Source organism: Echeneis naucrates, chromosome 15 (genome assembly GCF_900963305.1).
Source record: "Echeneis naucrates chromosome 15, fEcheNa1.1, whole genome shotgun sequence".
In the NCBI taxonomy this organism is placed as follows: Eukaryota; Metazoa; Chordata; class Actinopteri; order Carangiformes; family Echeneidae; genus Echeneis; species Echeneis naucrates.
Window position 1 is genome coordinate 8,120,182 of NC_042525.1, and position 17,288 is coordinate 8,137,469.

A 17,288-nucleotide genomic window follows, 5' to 3' on the forward strand; every position below is an offset into this window, starting at 1 on the left:
GCTCCGTGGACTAGATTAAACCAGTCAAAACTAGATCTGCGTGACAAAACGCCGCAAAGATGTCCCGGCGAAAAAGAGATAGATGACACCAGCTATCGGAAACACCAAACAGGAGCACGGAGCTGATGTTAGAACGAGTTCAATTTGTTTTTTGTGCAACTGTTACACTCTGCTAACAGAAAAAAAACCCAAACAAACAAACAAACAACAACAACAAAAAAAAAAAAAAACAACAATGGCATGATTTGAGTTTGCCTAAAATATCTTGGTTGGGATTCATGAGGAATAAATTGCCACCAAACCTGTAAAATGCTCGATAATTCATAATAACTGAGCGCAGTAATAACCTCACAAACGCACCAAGAGCCAGATTAATGATTGCTCGCTGAATATTTTTTCAACTGCTGTTGAATTTGTGCGGGTTTCCTCTCTGTGGCCGGCTCTGTCCAGCTGGTGTTGATGATCTCAGCAGCTCTGTGATATCTTCAGCTTCCAGTCCGGAGCAGGTATGCAGCTGAGCTCCAACAGCATATTCAAACAGTGGGAGGTGCTGCCTGTTTTGACCTGAGTCTGCAAAGTCCACAGGCTTTGTTCTAAATCACCAGCACAAGTCCACTTATACTTTATACAATTACCCAGAATTTATATTAGTCACTCATTTTTCCATGGCATCACAAGGGTGCATTTATTAATAAGCACTGGTTTATGAAGTGGCACCTCATCACATCAGCCATTTTTTTACTTGAAGCAGCAAAATGGGAGTTACTTGGTAGTAGTGACAAAAGCTGTCCTGAGTTATTTTGGCTTAAAATCATGGTTATATGGTTAAAATTAGTTTGATGCCCTTTTTTATGTCATGACAACCCCACCCACCCCCCAAAAAGAAAACGCCACGAACAAAAGGTGTTCATAACTGTGAAACTAAAAATTTAAATTCAATCCTTTACTCAGTTTACACCAATGCTTTTGTGACAAAATGTATCACGTGAAAACATCTTGTGACAGATAATAGTGATAATGTGGCATCATGTGATCTTAGAGATGTAACTGATAAAGTTATTACATGCAAATATGAGTTATTGAACACAACACACGCAAGTTTCTTTTTTTCTTTTAATTTAGGTTTGTAGTACATTGAAATGCATTACATCCTCTCCCAATAATTAGGAAGCGCTATTCCACTTGCGTTTACCCCGTTAAAAACAATTCTCTGTCCATACAATCCAAATTGATTTTTCATTTAAATAAGCTTTAAAAAAATGTTTTATTTATTCCTTTTTTTTTTAAAACTTCTTTTACTACTTTCATTACAAATCTTCACTTCAATAGAAGGTGTTAGCTTGCAGAAACAAAACATACACAATCAAAACAAAAAAAAACAAACAAACAAATGCAACAACTAAATTGTGAAGACAGTGTTGCAGGTGAGGACCATCTGTTGGCTCTGAGGTAAATGTGAGCTGCTTCCTGCTGCAGGCTTCTTGTTACCTCTTCATATTCTGTTGTGCCTGCTTCAGTAAAGTGTCGAAGTCTAGTGCATGAAAGTTGCCTTTCACAGGCAATGGATCGTACTCTCTATTCGAATCTAAAAAGAAAAAGGACAGAAAGTTAGCATCATAGGCCAACAAAAAGACAAGTACTGCAGTACATGCTTTTAGGATAAGCAATTTCAAAAGGTCGATGAGACTAAATAAAACATGAATGCTGCCAGGGTCAAAATGTTGACACTCCCACCCCATGAGCCATTATCACAGTACTATGCCATACTTAGTTCACACTGGACACTTTCACTCAATACACAATATGGTAAAAATCTATCAGACAATCACCTTTTTTAGTACTAAAAGTCACCTTTGTGAAAATATTTGAAATTGTGATGTCTTCTGGGCCATATTTTGGCCTATTGACTTCGACTATGGGTGTGGCCTAAAGAGAATTTATAATGATAAAATACCAAATAATGGAGTAATTATCGTTGACCACTCAGTAAATTTTAACTTTTGATATAATTTAATTTAGAAAAAAGTCAAATGAGAACATGATCAGCCAAGACCATCAGATTCAAAATCTTCACAAAAACCAATGTAGAGGTTATGAGCTGGCTCTCTTCGATGTTGGCTATTGTCCTGTTACCAACATAAAAAAATCCAAATGGGCCCGAAGGGCAACTGTAGAAGCTAAACAAGAGTTAAATGTTCCTGTTCCTCCTGTGCAATCATTCTTTCAAACAGCAGCTCTGTGATCTGCCAATTTTTGGAGTTATTGATGGCCCTTTGCTGAATTCAATATCTCTTAGATACATTTAGTTGCAGTCAACACACCATCAGGAATACTGCAATCAATATCTTCAACTTTCTGCAAACCACATCAATATAATTTGAATAGATGAACAGCACTCTGGATAGGATCTTCAGAAACTTTTCTTGTGTCTGTCAATTTTAAAGCCATGCCTACCCAGGTCAGAATAGCTGGTTTGGCAGAACTGCCTTCTTCCACCAAAACACAGATCAAAAGGTAGTTCATCAGGCTTGCGCAGTTTGCTTCCATTTTCAATGGCTGTGAAAGCATCCTTGGTGTCATAATAGGTCACAAAGCCATAGTTGTCCCTGTAAGAAACAAACAAAATATCTGTCTGATTTGGTTTGTCATGTTTAGTGAGTGTCTGTACATGTCTTGAAAAGTTTTGAGATGTGGCTTGCTTTTAAAAGAGCGACCTAGGAGTGTTGCTAGGAGGCCCTAGTTATGAACAAGTCTCACTTTCCTTTAGCACTGTAGCTTGGCCTAAGAGGTCAAAGATGAGACCAAAAAGGTTCAAAGACAGTGCAATTTGCTCACATTATACAAAGGCAGAAATTGAGGCCAAACGTATTGATGCATAGTTTAAGTACTTACCCGTGGTCTCTAAAGTGCAGGGTGCAGTCTTCAATCTCACCAAATAAAGAGAAGCGCTCTTTAAGTTCTTTTTGGGTCATTGTGGCCCGAATCCTGCCAACGTAAACAACCCGACGCTCCTCCTGAGGGGGGGAGAGAGAGTACATCAATTGATTGAGGGCCACAATGCTATAATTTGCTCAGAGAATTGTGTACAGAAAGTAAACTTACAATGGCCTTTTCCTTCCGTCTCTTCACCTCTTGCACATTTGCCTTTGTACCAGAGCCAGATTGATATGAGGGACTGAGGAAAACGAGATTAAACCTTTAGACTTTTTAAACTGTGACAATTTATTTGCTATCTATAAGTGAATCAGCTTTAAAATCTGTAATGACTACCACCCACGTGATCATGATTCACAAACTGTACCTGTACAATCCCCTGCTCCTTCTCCACTGTGCTTGTCTCTGAGGGGATTGGGACCGTGACCTGGATCGACTCCATGAACCTGAACGAGAGGAGGAGTAAGAGTACCTCCTCCTCCTGGGAGGGGAGCGGGATGCAGAGGGAGAAGACCGAGATGATGAACGGGATGAGGAGCTGGAACTGCTCTCTGAGTGACGCCGACGATACCTGAAAAGGGAGGAATGTTAGTGAGGTGCATGATGAAAAAAAGCCTACTCTCTTAAAAGCTGCATCAACGACAACGGCGGTTTTGACAGAGTGCCAAACCTTTTGTTAGATGGGGGACGTGATCTGGACCGAGATCTCGAGGAGTCTGACTCAGAACTGCTGGACAAAGGGCTTGGAGAACGGTGGGACCTTCTTTTTCTAGAGCGGCCTCCATTCCTTTCTTTGGGACTTGTTCCAGAGCTGGATGTGTGAGAGGCAGTAAGATGATGATAGGGCCTCCTTAAAGGCCCTCTACTGTGGCTTCTTTCTTTAACAGTGGAATTCGTCTCCTGTCGCTCAGGAGAAGCATCAGGAGTTTCCAGAACAGAGCCTGTCTCCATGCTATCTGTCCTATGATCCAGTGGCACTGTGTGTGGAAAACCTCTTGTTTTCTTTGTCAACGCAGGGTTTGTGGTGGTTTGGTTCATAGACACCAGGACAGCTGAAGGTTTTTGTGTAATGCCTGTTGCAGGTTGTTTGATAGGTTTAATAGTGATAAATGATTGCTGTTTGACATTCCATCGCTTGCCTGGCTCTGCAGTGTGGGTGCCTTTGTTGGGGAGGCAATAGTCATGGTCTATACATGCCACATTAGGGTCTACAGCAGCAGTGGCAGGAGTGGGTTTACTGCGGGACTTGACTGAGGGCAGTGGGCGAGCTTCGATCTTGATTACTTTGGAGGGGGTCGACTTGGAGGTCCCTGTGGCCTTGCTCTTCCCCAGCAAGGCAACTGGGGCTAAAGGTTTCCACATCTGGTGGGGAGGAGTGGCTGGAGGAGTCAGAGCTGGACCAAAAGGAAACAAAGTGCACTGCAATTATACCCAACATTCAAGAACACAAGGCCATCTGTGCTCCAAGGTAGCAAATCTGTTATCACAATGTATTATTGTACTGTTTCTACCAACTGTGTTGTTTTAATGCTGAAAGCAGAATGGCAGAATAAAAGGAAACAATTAACTTCTTTACAATGAATCAAAAAAGTCTTAAAACCACTAGTACTGCATGCATTTTTCCATTGCAATGATCTAACTCACTGGGCCACTTATAAAGCCAAAGACAACATGCTACATTACCTGCAGTACTAGAGAGGTCATTAGCTCTCAAACGATCCACAGCTGTTTTCTCTGGAGCCAACTCAAAACTGAAAAGTAAGAACGGGAGAATGTTCCTTTATCACTGGTAAACTGTGTTTGTTCATATAAGTTTGTCTTTGAAAGCGTGTGCAGCCAAGTCATAAGTACAGCCCAAATTCAGACCTGAGAAGGCCATCGTCTGTGGTCAGACAACAGCAGGGTTTTGCGGTAGGTCTTGGCAAAAGGTGGATGTGTCACCTCTAACACACGCACGCTCACACACGCACACAGCAGCGTTTTTCCCAGAGAAACAATTTCTCCATCACTCACACAGAGCAGCGTGAAGGCTGTAGGGTAACTCACCTCGAGTTTCCTACAGCTGCTGCTCTACCAGAGACCTCCGGCACACATTGTTCCTCTTTGGCTGAAGAGAGAAGGGACAGGGAAATGGGTGTCAGCACAGGGACTGACAGATGGAACTAAGGAAAAGCAAAAATTCCAAAATACTGTGTGGACTCTGTAAATGTAGTGAATAACATGTTAATGCTTTGTAATATTTCTTCAGTAAACGTTTCACAACATTTCTCCAAATGGTCAGCAGTTACTTTGACCATAGCACACAGTACAATGGTTCAATAACACCCGCAGACATGAGTAATGGTACACATACATACACAACCCCAGCACTTGTTAAAGGTTGGGGTTTGTTCATCCGCTCAAACAAAGACAGCAAGGCGAGAGTTAAATGGATTTGCGGACAGGGCAAAATTCCAGCAGCTGAGCAGGCAAGAGCACAAAGCAGCTTCTCTGCCCCCCACAGCACTCATCTCTTAAAGGGGACTGTTTCAGCAGGGGAAAAATCCTGTCATTATGAGCAGTCTTTAAATGTTTAAAACATTCATTCCAGAGGAATCAGTTTATCTATCAAGTTCACATGAACGCATAGTGATGTCTTTCCTGTAGGTCACTTTTTGCAGGACTATGAACTAGAATGTGTCTATTGTTGAATGCCATTGATGAGCCCCTCCTTAAGCATATGCACAACATTGTATTTGTTGTGATCAGTGGTACTTTGTCAGTATTCTCAATCTTATTTATGTCTTTCAAAGTCCTTCTGCCCAAAATCACTGCTAAACCAGGTAAACTGATACTGTCTGCTTTTAGCTTGGTAGTAAACTTTGTGACTCACTGAACTACACTATCTTAATCAACCTTTAGGTCAGACAATAAGGCCATCAAATATATTCAGGAATCTGCAGCATGGAATAAAGTGAGCAGCCCCTACAGAAGAAACAGTAAAAAGTGGTATTTGTAATTACCTTGGGTTTCCTCAAACTGCTCCAGTAAACTGGTCAGATCAGCAGCCTCAATACCTAAGAAGGGATCATAACATTATCCCAAATGTTTGCTGTTATTTTGTTAATGTATACAAATAGAATACAGGTTAAAGTTGTGACAGATATGGGATGATTATAGAAAATAGTTTTGAAGCAAAATGTGCAGTGGAATTATTCTGATTTTAACAGTGATGCTATATATTCTTTCACTGTACTAACAGTAAAATAATTTGTGACCCAGGGGATTCTGCATATCAGCAAATACTGGAGATTTATAAGTGTGGGCTAGAGCTCCAGAATAGCTTGGACTAGACACTGACAAGACAACTTTTCAATGAAGCCATTATAGATAAATGCTTGTTGCAGGTAGGTCACTTAATTATTAAAATGTGCATTAGTTTACAAGGAAGGAATAAAAAAATAAATCAGTCAACCGATAAACTTTTTTTTTTTTTTAAGCAAGCTCACCAATCTCACTGGTGAAGGTCTGAATCAGCTCCTGAGTGGGACTCTTTGCCACGTGGGGCTTCACTGCTGTAGTGGTCTTATCTTTAGTGTCAAGTGCCCCAGGTTCTGCTTTCAGGCCCTGGGAGACTGGAGGCTGAGCAGCTGAATAGGAACACTGCTGGGTACCATTGGCTTTGGGTTTGGATGACTTGTTATCAGTCGTTATGGGGCTGTTAAACATGGCAGCAGCAGTGGCCTGAGGCACCATTTGTGAAACAACAGTGGTCTTTTGGTGGGCACGGGTGGCAGACAAAGTAGCAGCAGTGGGTTTGATCAATTGTGTAGTAGTTTTAAGACAGGTTTTAATGAGCTCTACAAGCTGAGATTGAGGCTTCTTAAGGACTCTGTTTTCTCCTGAAAGCAGAGAACATTTTCTATCTGCTGACAATATGAACTCAGCAGCATGCTTTAAAGAAGCGGGAAACCCCGAGCTCTGAGGCACAGAAGGTATCGCAGATTGAGCAGTGGTACATTGATGTGTAGGTAAATCTTTCACTGGATGAGCAGCAGGAGCTGAGGGCTTGTTGGTGGGAGAAGGTTTGGAAGGTCCAGGGGTTTGCTGAGGTTTAGGAACAGCAGTAGCAGCTGAAACTTTGCTGGATGAAGTAACCATGTAGGCCGGTGGCACCAGCAGTGCCTCAGGAGTAGGCGGTGCAGTTGGCCCTCGTGGCCGCCAGGCGGGCTTGACCTCCTCCACTTCATTCTTTGCTACTTGGGGGATAGGCCGTCGAGAGTCTTTGGGGCTGGGGTCAGGCAGGCAGGGAATTGGGGGAAGCTCTTTGGGTAGCTCTGGAAGGCTGGGCCACTTAATACTGTTGTTGTCTCTCTTTTCCACCTGGACTGGCTTTTTCTGCTGCCGGAGCCGCCGATACTCCTCGAGACTCAATGATTTGGGTTTCAGTTCTGGGACTGCAATAGTTGCAGTAGGGAGGGCCTCACAAACAGGTGGTATCATCTGGGGTCTTGTGGGACTAGGAGCAGCTGCAGGGATCTCTGAAGACATCGGGGCAATGACAGCAGGGGGAGCTGCTGATGAATTTTCCATCTTCTTTGGGGCTGAGCTGGGTGTCTCGGGTGTATTCGGCTGCTCAGAGGTCACTGATGTGGGGGAAATAACAGACTCACTCATCTCAAGGCCATCTTTTGACAGAAGAGTGTCCTGTGTGGGTGATGCATGTGTGGCAACTTCATTCATTTTAGGCAATAGTGTTGTAGTGGTGTTTCCTGTTTTTGTCTCAGTTTGGCATGGATCTAGTTTCTTAGGTTTAACAGAAGAAGCTGGACTCAAGGCAACAGGGGCCTTTGGGACTTTGTATTTCTTCTTGTCTTTGATTGACCTCTTTCCAGGCTGTATTGGTTCTTCCTGTGCCATTTTTCTCACTGTGCCACTCCGAAGGACTCTTCCTTCCACAGGTTTTGGTTGGCACTTTTCTTTGCATTTCTTTTTAATTTTTCTCCCAGAGGAGCTTTTCTCTTTAATATCTTCATTCTGTTGCTTAATCGTTTCCTCTTTAACATCTGAATGTTGGTCTTGTGTTACAGGACCTGTACCTTTCACTGGAGCCTCACTCACCATTACATCATCATCAACGACTATATGCTCTGAGCTGTCAGAGGCTGCCTCTTCTGCAAGTTTCTGCTCATTTTCTGAGGAAGGCCCTTCAAGGGCAGGAGGCGCTGGGAGAGCCATGCTTGGAATGGCCAGGATGGGTTCTCCATTCTCCCCCTGGTCCACAACCTCCAGCAAGATGCCTCCTTCGGGTAACATCTGTTCCCCATCATCGTTCTCGACACAAATGGCCATACAATACGGGTGCATATGCCTGACCAAGTCCCCCAGGCTAACTGAAACACCATCTTCACCTTCTTGCTCAAAGGTGACAGAAAGTGGAAGAGTCGGACATTCCCAGTCTAACAGGTTACTCTCAAGAGATGACTCTTGCCTCACTGGGCTGAGAGTGAGAGAGCCATCATCTTCTTCCTCCCCATCACTGCGTTGGAGACAATCTGCCTGTATCCTGGGAAGGCTCTGGGTGCAGACAGAAATAAATACCTAGTCAGGCATTGAATTCCATCTTCTGCCACAATTTTACAAAGATGTTAATTATTTCCAAACCTACCTTTCCAGCTGATGCGGGTCTTGTGTTACATAGCGAGTCCTTCTCAGGAGGGGAACGTGACAGACACAGCAATCTCCGAAGCTGGAGAGTGAAAGATAAACAAAAGCATGAGGAAATTAATACTTGTTCATTTCAGAGGCAAATTTTTTGAAACAACAAACAAAAGGTCTGTTTGTTGTCAGAGGTCAGCAGGTTGCCCCTCTGTTTCATTTTACTCTCCCTGCCCCAAGCCAAAGGTTTGGGGGAAGGGGGATGTTGAGATTTGGAACCTGTGAGACAGTTATGTATGACAGCTGGGTACTAACCGGAGAGTGTTCCCTGCCCTTCTGACCTGACAGCAGGTCTGAGTCAGGCAGTGTGTCAAACGGGGAGAGGTTCTCATCATCCACATTGTCAAGGATATCTGTCAGGGCAGTGAGCAGCGTGGCTTCACTCTCCTCATCTAGTCCTTTAGTCTAAATATACATATGGAAATTAGGTTAAAGCATGCACAAAGCAGAGTGTAAACAAACAACTGCCCAAAGCTCATCACAGATCTCTCCTAGGTTACCGTAATATTGAGTCAGAGCATGTGAAATGAGTCTTACCTCTATTGTTGGTGTGTCCTCAAATATTGAAAGAATGGAGGGGTCTAAACAACTTTGAAGGGCTTCCAGAGTTTCTCCTGACCTCAGCACAGCAGCCTTAAGGAGAAAAAGAATCATGTCATGAACTGAAAACATGATTCAGGAAAAAAGGTAACTGCAAAAAGCCACCAAAAAGTGGATTGCTAACACAATGGCTACTGAAGTTGAATTATTACAGTACTTGTGGAAACGTGTGCTATGACTGTTCACTGCTTCAGTTCAGGGTGAATATTGTAGAACAACTCCATCCCATCTCATACAAATATATTAAAATACAGCTCTAATTTTGTGACAGGAGCTTTATTCCAGGAGATTTCCAATATATTTATGTAAATATACAAATTATTTCTATGGGATGCAGATTATTACCAAAGCTCAGTCAAAGATATAACTGGACAGCATCTCCATTAATATGAGACGAACACATATAATTAATTTTTTTTCCTACATAATTACATTTCAGCTGCGCTGATTTTGTAGCATGTGCTCTTGCACCCTTGTTACTGACAATCCTCTTTAACACTCCTCTTGGTTTGAAGGGGCATACATACATGTGAACAAAATCTGTGCTTAGGGAGAGTTGGTTTCCTGTTTCACAAGTACCCAGAGGACTTTACTTTAAAAATTTAATAAAAAGTAATTAGAATAGTGAGATTAGAATGTGCAAAAGCTGAACCTGTAAACATTGCAATCCATTTTGTTTATTTGTTGGTTGGAGCTGAGAATAAGTGTAAACTGGAACCAGGGGTTTGAAAAGGAGAAGCAGAATAAGAGGAAACCCCAGAGGGCAAGGAGGGCACATGCTTTTAATTCCAGCATGAAGAAGAAAACACCAGAGGCATTTTCTAAATCCAGAAATTCACAATCATCTGAACACAAACCTATCAGACATGTAGGAGTCCACTTTACACTTACATTTTTATTGGAAGTTATAGTAGCTAACACTTCAGAAGAAAATTACAACTGCAATACCTGCAAGCACTCGATCCATCTAAAAATGAAGATTAAGCACAAATCTGAACTACTTGTATTTAAATAGTCAAATGGAAAATGTAATAAGCAGTATAAGCAATGCAAAGACAGTGTGAAGTACAACAACTCCAGATTACAGTCAAATACTTAACAGTCCAGCATACAGGTGACCCGATAAGATAACATGAACTGATAAAATTTTGCACCGATTTGAAAACGCTTCTTTCATGGTGACCCACGTGTCCCTGTCTCCGCAGACATTTTTGATCCTGGCCTCACCCCGTCCACAAGGAAGCTCCTGCACACGTGTGGCACTACAACAAACCCAGGCAGGGCCCCCATTTAAAAAAAATCTCACCACCGAACGACCGCAATTCAACACAAATTAACATTTTAAAAACTGTAGGTCGTTATTTCTGACGTTAGTGTCAGGACTTGTGAGGCAATTTAACTTTCTCTCCTGCGCATGTGTGAGAGATCCAACGTGATCCACCACGACTGAACCACACGTGGGTCATATACAAACAGGATTTGAATGAAAACTTAGCAGCAGCGTGAGGGCAAATACTCAGACGGATGTGTGTGCAAATGTAGTGACTGCAATCCTTGTCTAAATTTAAGACAAGCCATTTAGTGTCGATCGTCACTGAGCTGATGACACATTACTGCAACACGCTGGGCTGAAGCCTATAAACATCAGCATGTCTAAATATATATATATCGATTTATCCAATTTTGAGAAACCTAATGAAATAACATCCTTTGTAAGGAGAAGTGGGGTGAGGATTAACATCTTGCAGTGTGTTACCACGTGTGTATGAATCAGTTGGTGATCGGACAGGCTACTTCTGCACATTTCCCATAAATTCGTCTTTCTGATATCACTTGTACAATTGACAAACACACAAGATGGCCCATCAATAAAAAATACACAACTGTCACTTCGTTTGCTCCAAACTTAGTTTATATTATGAGGAGGAAAAGCTGCGTCGATCCGCACCCGGTCGGCCACACTGACTCACCAGCTAGCATTACCAAAGAGCTACAAAGCGACCGGCTCGTTATAATGAAACAAATGAATGAATATCTATGTACACAAAAACACAAACACAAATGCCTGGCTGTTATCGACCAAAAACACGGATCACTGAATGAATAAGTTTTACTAGTGATGCTACGGCTGCATCCACGTGTCACTTTTCCATGCGCAGTGTAGATCCCGTACACACACACACATATATATACATACACACACCTCACCCTGCCCAGCTCCTAAAAAATACACACACACCGCTGCTAACAGTGCGGTCACATGTTAGAAAATAAAACCCAGAACATAATGTTCACCTCGTCTAGTGAGTCCATGGGGAAAAACTCCATATTGCACGCAGTTAGGGTCTCCTCGCCTGCTCCCCACCGGGCCGCCATCTTGCGAGAGTAGTCCCCGTCCCGGCTGCCGTCTGAGTGAAAAGTGGTGAAACCGCGCGAGCCGGAGAAGCAGCACGCCGGCGGTGAGGGACACGTGGTCCCACATTCCCGGCAAAATGACGCAAAATGACGCTGCGGGGTCAGGGGTTACGTGACTGCGTTTCTTTGTAGTTCTATTGAAAGAGGCCGGTGGGGCCCACAGTGCCGTGTGGTGGACGGATGTGTTTATAGAGTGAAAAAGAGGAGCACAACAAAAGACGCGTTGCTTCATGCGTTAGTTCTGCAATGACGCAGATTATTTTATTCATCAAATACGCACAGTGAGTGGGAAAAAGAAACAGACTATACACACCCAACACATACAGGTTACAATACATGGCCTATAGGGATTGGCATTTTTATTCAATTGTTGCTAACTGTGTACAGCTAATTAAAAACACTCAATAAGTTAAGTCATTCTGAAAATAAGTGGATCTTGCAACCCTAATGTGAAATGCTGTCATCCAACCTACAACATATAATAATGAAGGTTTTTAATCTGTTTTATAAAATTTAGTAAAAGAATGGTTTCATAATACCTCTTTGTGGTGGTTTAAATTGTTGATTGTAGGCCTCGTTTTTTTTTTTCTTTTTAATTACTTATTATTGTAAAATTATTTACAGGATTGTTTTGCCTAATGGTTTATTTTGTCATGATACATTAGGTTACAAAAAAATAAATAAGGAACAAGAGGTAGTGTGCTTGATATTCAAAATTTTCTTCAAACTACTTCAGGTTCATGTTTTTGTATGTTTGTTTGCAAGCTTTATGGCAGCAGGTTGTTGGTCTTTCTTTTTCTTTTTCTTTTTTTGCCACAGACTTAATTCTACTGAAAGTTAGTGTTTCCAGCATTTTTAGTATTTATACATTCAGAATTACCTTACAAGGTAAAGCAATCCAAAACAGCGACACAACACACAGCTCACAAACACTTCAGGAATCTGGCAACATTAGCAGGAATGCGCAGTGGAAAAACATGCACTATACTTCTACAGAAACACATTTAATGTTACAGAATGTTCTTAATCTTCAAGGATAACTTTACTACTAAGGATCATTATCACCCTGGAAGAAGTTATTATTATTATTTATTTATTTATTTTCCACAAAACTGGTTACTCAACTGTGTGGTCTGTCTGGCATTTCTGTTCCTAAAGGTTTAGTCTAATTGCTTGTACTTTACAATGATGATGTGAAAACAAGGTAGCAAGGAGAGCTCCCAGGACTGGAGGACTCTTATGTTAACATTTTGGAGGAGGTGGTTTCCCTTTTAGACTGAAGTTTATCTTGTGTGATAATCCTAAAGGACCCATCTCTTCTGATAACAGATTTGTTAATAGTCAGTAACAATGCCAGTTTTGACTGCACAACTCTTATTATGTAAATATTATTTTTTGGCAAGTGTTTTCTTTGGCCCCTGTACAGCAAAATATAGACTCACTGTAATAATCTGTCTGTGTAAACGTATTTTTATTTTGAAAGATGCTGACTTCACTATTCTTGGTTTTTCCGTTTTCTGTAAATTAGTAAGGCTGGACACAGATTGAGGAGGTTATTAAGTGACCACACTGTGGCTAAATGACGACAACTGAGATGCATTTAAAGCTGTTAACTGAGCATATTTTCTTGGGTCAAACTAAAGCTTTAGACCTATGTGATTGTATAGCCCTAACCCTTCACAGTTAGTCTAAACAAAATTAGAACAAGGGAATACCACTATAAAACATGTACTGCTCTTTGAGGACTAACCAAATATTTAACTGAGAAGGAAATTTATTTTTCCTCACAGCTGTAACATCAAATGAAATAAAGGACTTCTGAGTGCACCACATGGAGTAAAGGTATGAGGACTAAATAGGAGGACATACTCTGAAACATAAAGGTGGGGATTAAATTGGGTCAAATACAAAAGTGGGGGTGATGTGTTCCTCATTAAGATGGGTTCTACATGGTACAGAAAAGCCATAGGCAATTCCCACTGTCCCACAGGCAGAAATGGATTAGAGGTGAGGCCACGTGCAGACACACACACTGTGGTCTTCCATCATGGTGTACCATTTAGTCTGTCTCCATTTTTACATTCATTTTCTGCAATGTGAAGAAGAAAACTAAATGCAACTTTTTCCTAGTATCATCTGTAAATTAGAAAAATTTTTCAATGTTGGCTGATGGATGTGGGAGAGCTCCTCAGTTAACTCACGCATGCATTATGATGAATTTAAATTTGAGCGAGCATCCCTATTGACAAGCAGTCTAAAAACAACAGACACACTGCTGCAGTGTAGTTTAGTGTCTGCATGTTGGGTTTTTCGCTGGCGTTGATCCAGGAATCCCTAAGGCAACAATTACAAGTCTCACTGATCAGTTGGGTCCCTTTGGAACATTTGCTTTGAAGAACATGAATTTCGTGGAAGATTATCTGGTTGTAGTTGTGCGTCACAGCATACGCCATTTCTAAAAAGTGTCATGTCAGTTTGGTTGTTTGGTTAACCAGAACTTGAAGGGTTTGAAATTCCCGTGCTGATATGTTGAAGTCTCCATGAGCAGGACCTTAAACTCTAAATTTGTAAACTTATTATAAATAGCTGCAGCAGTGTCACAGCAGGACACAACAAAACTGATTTCCTCAGCTCAGACAATTTTTATCTCAAATCATTGTATTTTAAGCAATTCACACTATTCCTGGCCTGGGATTTATATGGTAGAAGTAGGATATATGTACATTAAAAGTTACTCCAAATACCTGATGTTGGAGGTTTTCTGCTGCTCTTATCTACATTTCCAGCAGAATGAACACGTCTGAGAGACAACAGGCCCATCAGTCTGCCGCTCATTACCTGTCGTGCCCTAAAGAAGCCACTGCTGCTCACATTTCCTGCACAGCCTCCCTCTGTTTCTGAGAAAAACAGAGAACGAGAGGAGCACGACTGTGCCCCAACACACTCCCTAACTGCTACCTACCGCTGCTCTGCCGTTGCCATGGATACAGTGCCCTCTCTCTCCCCCTCTCTCCTTTCTCTCGGTGGGCATGGAGGGATGGGGCTAGAGAGGAGAGGAGAGGAGAGGAGAAGTGGCTCTGGCTGCTGCCTCTGCGTCATATTCATACCAGTGCAGCTGAGCGCTGCCCCCCTCCCTCCCCTTTTCCCCTCCTCCTCCTCCTCCTTCCTTCCTTCCCTCCTTCCTTCCTTCTCATCATCCAATTTGCAAACTGCTAGACCCCCCCCCCCTCCATTTGTGTCTCCTATCTGCATCTGCTCATCACTCTCTCTCTCCCTCTCTGTCTCTTTCTCTTTCTCACTCTCTCTCTGGTGGCCCAGCTTGGTTTCGTCTGTGTGGCCAACCCAGGCAGACTTTTTCAAGCGAGTGTGGGCGCAGAGGAAAGAGGAAGACAAAGGTAAGCGGAGAGATGGAGGTGTTTAAGAGTGTTTGTCTGTGGGAGAGAGTGTGGCGAAAAGAAAAGAAAGGGGAGGGAGGGTGGTCACAAAACAGCTGCAAAAGACAAAAGACTTAGAGGTAAGCATGACCTCACCTGAGATAACAAGTATGACACCAGGTGCCTTTTTGGAATTTCAGGGATAAAGAACGAGGCTGGCAGAACATGTGAGCAAGTGTTTCATAGATGTTTGCCTCAGTGAGCCAGGCACTTTGCAGACTGTCATACAGTGTTGTAGACCTGGACCTGCTGCTGAGTGTTCCCACAGTGGAGAAGAGGTGAATGGAGGAGGAACTTCATTATTTTTAGAGAGCTTTTTGAGTTATGTGCAGATGTGTTGACAGAGCGGGAATTTCTGTATCTGCAAGAGTAGGAGGGAGAGAGAGAGAGAGAGAGAGAGCGTGAATGACAGTGCAGCAAGTGGTGAAGTGCTCAGCTTCAAAGCATAATCGCTCCTGGAAACAGAAGCCATTTCCCAAATCACAGTCATGCACCCCTCCTCTGTCTTGCTTTTGCTCTCTCTTGTTAGGGATGCTGGTGTCTGTCTCTCATATCTGCTATTGTTTAGAGTTGTTCATTTTAACATCAGCAGAATCTTCTGTAAATGTCAGACCCACAGATCCTGACCTACAAGACATACAAGGAACCCAATGGTGACAGAATAGCATGAGAGATGAGAAGACTCAGAAAGAGATGGCCCTTGAAACAGACAGAGACCACAAGTGTGTGTGTGTGTGTGTGCGCGTGTGCGAGTGGATGGGAAATGAAAGGAAGGGGGAGAAGACAAGGGGAAAAGAAGAGGAGACCCTTGGGGTTGTTCATTGTGTCTCGGTCCTGAGAACAGTGTCTGACACCATTTATGACATTTAGATACGATGCCACTGCAAGTACGCTGATGTGTGGGGAATGTGCCCCGTCAGCTTTCATTTCTGTGGAGACAGTAGTTTGTCTTTTGTGAGTATATCAGCTGTGACTGAGAGACAACAGATCTGAGGTTTGTTAAACTGGGTTCAACTCACGGGGGTGTTGGGGGGCTTTAGTGCACTGCAGCATATACAGTTTACAGACACGATGGAAAAGTGAATGCAGTAACAAATATGTTTTCACACTATAACAAAGGTCAGAGTCATACAGCATAACACTGACAGAAGCTGCGTTCATTATTCATTTTACCCACCTATCCAAAGCTTCGTAACCAGCTTTTTAATTCAGTGAGTCCATTATTTTTCAACCATTCATTCATTCATTACTATTTATTTTATCTTATTCTTCCAACAGCTTAACTCGTTTAACAATTTCCATACAAATTGTGAATAATTTTTTCTGTATTTTTTTTTATTCTGTGACATTTGTTGGGGTACTTTAAAATCCTAAGTGTCACCAGACTATACAACACTGTATGTGTATCTTTGTATGATCTTCTGTCAGTTTGAACATTTTCTCTTTTTTTTTTCCTTTTCTATTTAGTCACAATAACTCAGTGATATGGTTCAGTCTGTCATCTGTCTGACAGGATCATGAGCAACAAAGACATCCAGCTCAAGGGAGTCAGTTATGTGCTCATGTCTTGATGTAGTGAAGTGTGAGATTATGAGATTATTGGCTTGGAGAACAGGCACGCTCCACCAAGAGAAGTTATGGGATAACCGTAACGGAAGACCATAGATGTGGACGAGGGAAAGGAAATGAAACCAAATCACATCAAGCCGCATCAAGCTGCAGAAAGGTCACAGTAATATCCACAGGGCAAGGAGATTAAATTGACAGAGTGAGGTAAGATTAAAACACAAGAAACAAGTGGAAAAGAGAGAGAAGAGGCAACAGAGGAGGCTGCTGGGCAAACACTGTAGTTAAGTTGGACTGTTTACGTGCAGCTCCTGTTGGTTATGAGCGTCTGCATGTTGGTGCATGCGTGCTGTTCCTTCCTCCCATGGGTCTCCGGTGTCCCTGCGCTCCAGGTGGGCTTTGCATTTTTAATCGATACTGTCTGTAGTGATTAACACCAGTCTTCTCTCTGCAGCAGAAAAACAGAAGGAAGCAGTGAGAGTAAGAAAGATGGAAATCTGTCATGCACGAGGCTGAGAGCGTGTGTGTGTGTCCGCTTGTTTGGCAGTAATGACCCTCTGCCTCTGGGCACCTACTGAGTATGTTTATCTCCCACAGCAGCAACGGGCAAAAAAACGATGCATCACTGCCACACAAACACCT

General features: G+C 42.4%; 1 protein-coding gene and 1 non-coding gene across 2 annotated transcripts; both read right to left on the reverse strand.

Moving 5' to 3' along the window:
- Window positions 1–1,180: 1,180 nt before the first annotated feature.
- pprc1 (PPARG related coactivator 1) lies at window positions 1,181–11,657 on the reverse strand. Its single transcript, XM_029521218.1, has 14 exons — window positions 11,527–11,657; window positions 9,169–9,264; window positions 8,887–9,036; window positions 8,582–8,662; window positions 6,423–8,490; window positions 5,937–5,990; window positions 4,981–5,041; window positions 4,618–4,685; window positions 3,605–4,328; window positions 3,302–3,505; window positions 3,103–3,175; window positions 2,893–3,014; window positions 2,455–2,606; window positions 1,181–1,585 (listed from the first exon to the last, which is right to left on the reverse strand). The coding sequence occupies exons 1-14, from the start codon at window positions 11,605–11,607 to the stop codon at window positions 1,485–1,487; spliced, it is 4,035 nt and encodes a 1,344-aa protein (XP_029377078.1). The 5' UTR covers window positions 11,608–11,657; the 3' UTR covers window positions 1,181–1,484.
- LOC115055893 (small nucleolar RNA SNORA50) lies at window positions 2,687–2,826 on the reverse strand. The gene has a single exon (XR_003841725.1). It is a non-coding gene; the product is annotated as a small nucleolar RNA SNORA50 (small nucleolar RNA).
- Window positions 11,658–17,288: the final 5,631 nt, after the last annotated feature.

What these genes read in the sequence shown, in the direction of transcription:
- pprc1 (XM_029521218.1), bottom strand. Translation starts at nt 11,607, where the DNA reads ATGGCGGCCCGGTGGGGAGCAGGCGAGGAGACCCTAACTGCGTGCAAT. An exon ending in AGGACACACCAACAATAGAG is followed by an intron (nt 9,037 to 9,168) that starts GTAAGACTCATT and finishes ATGTATATTTAG; the next exon opens with ACTAAAGGACTAGATGAGGA. An exon ending in GACCCGCATCAGCTGGAAAG is followed by an intron (nt 8,491 to 8,581) that starts GTAGGTTTGGAA and finishes GTCTGCACCCAG; the next exon opens with AGCCTTCCCAGGATACAGGC.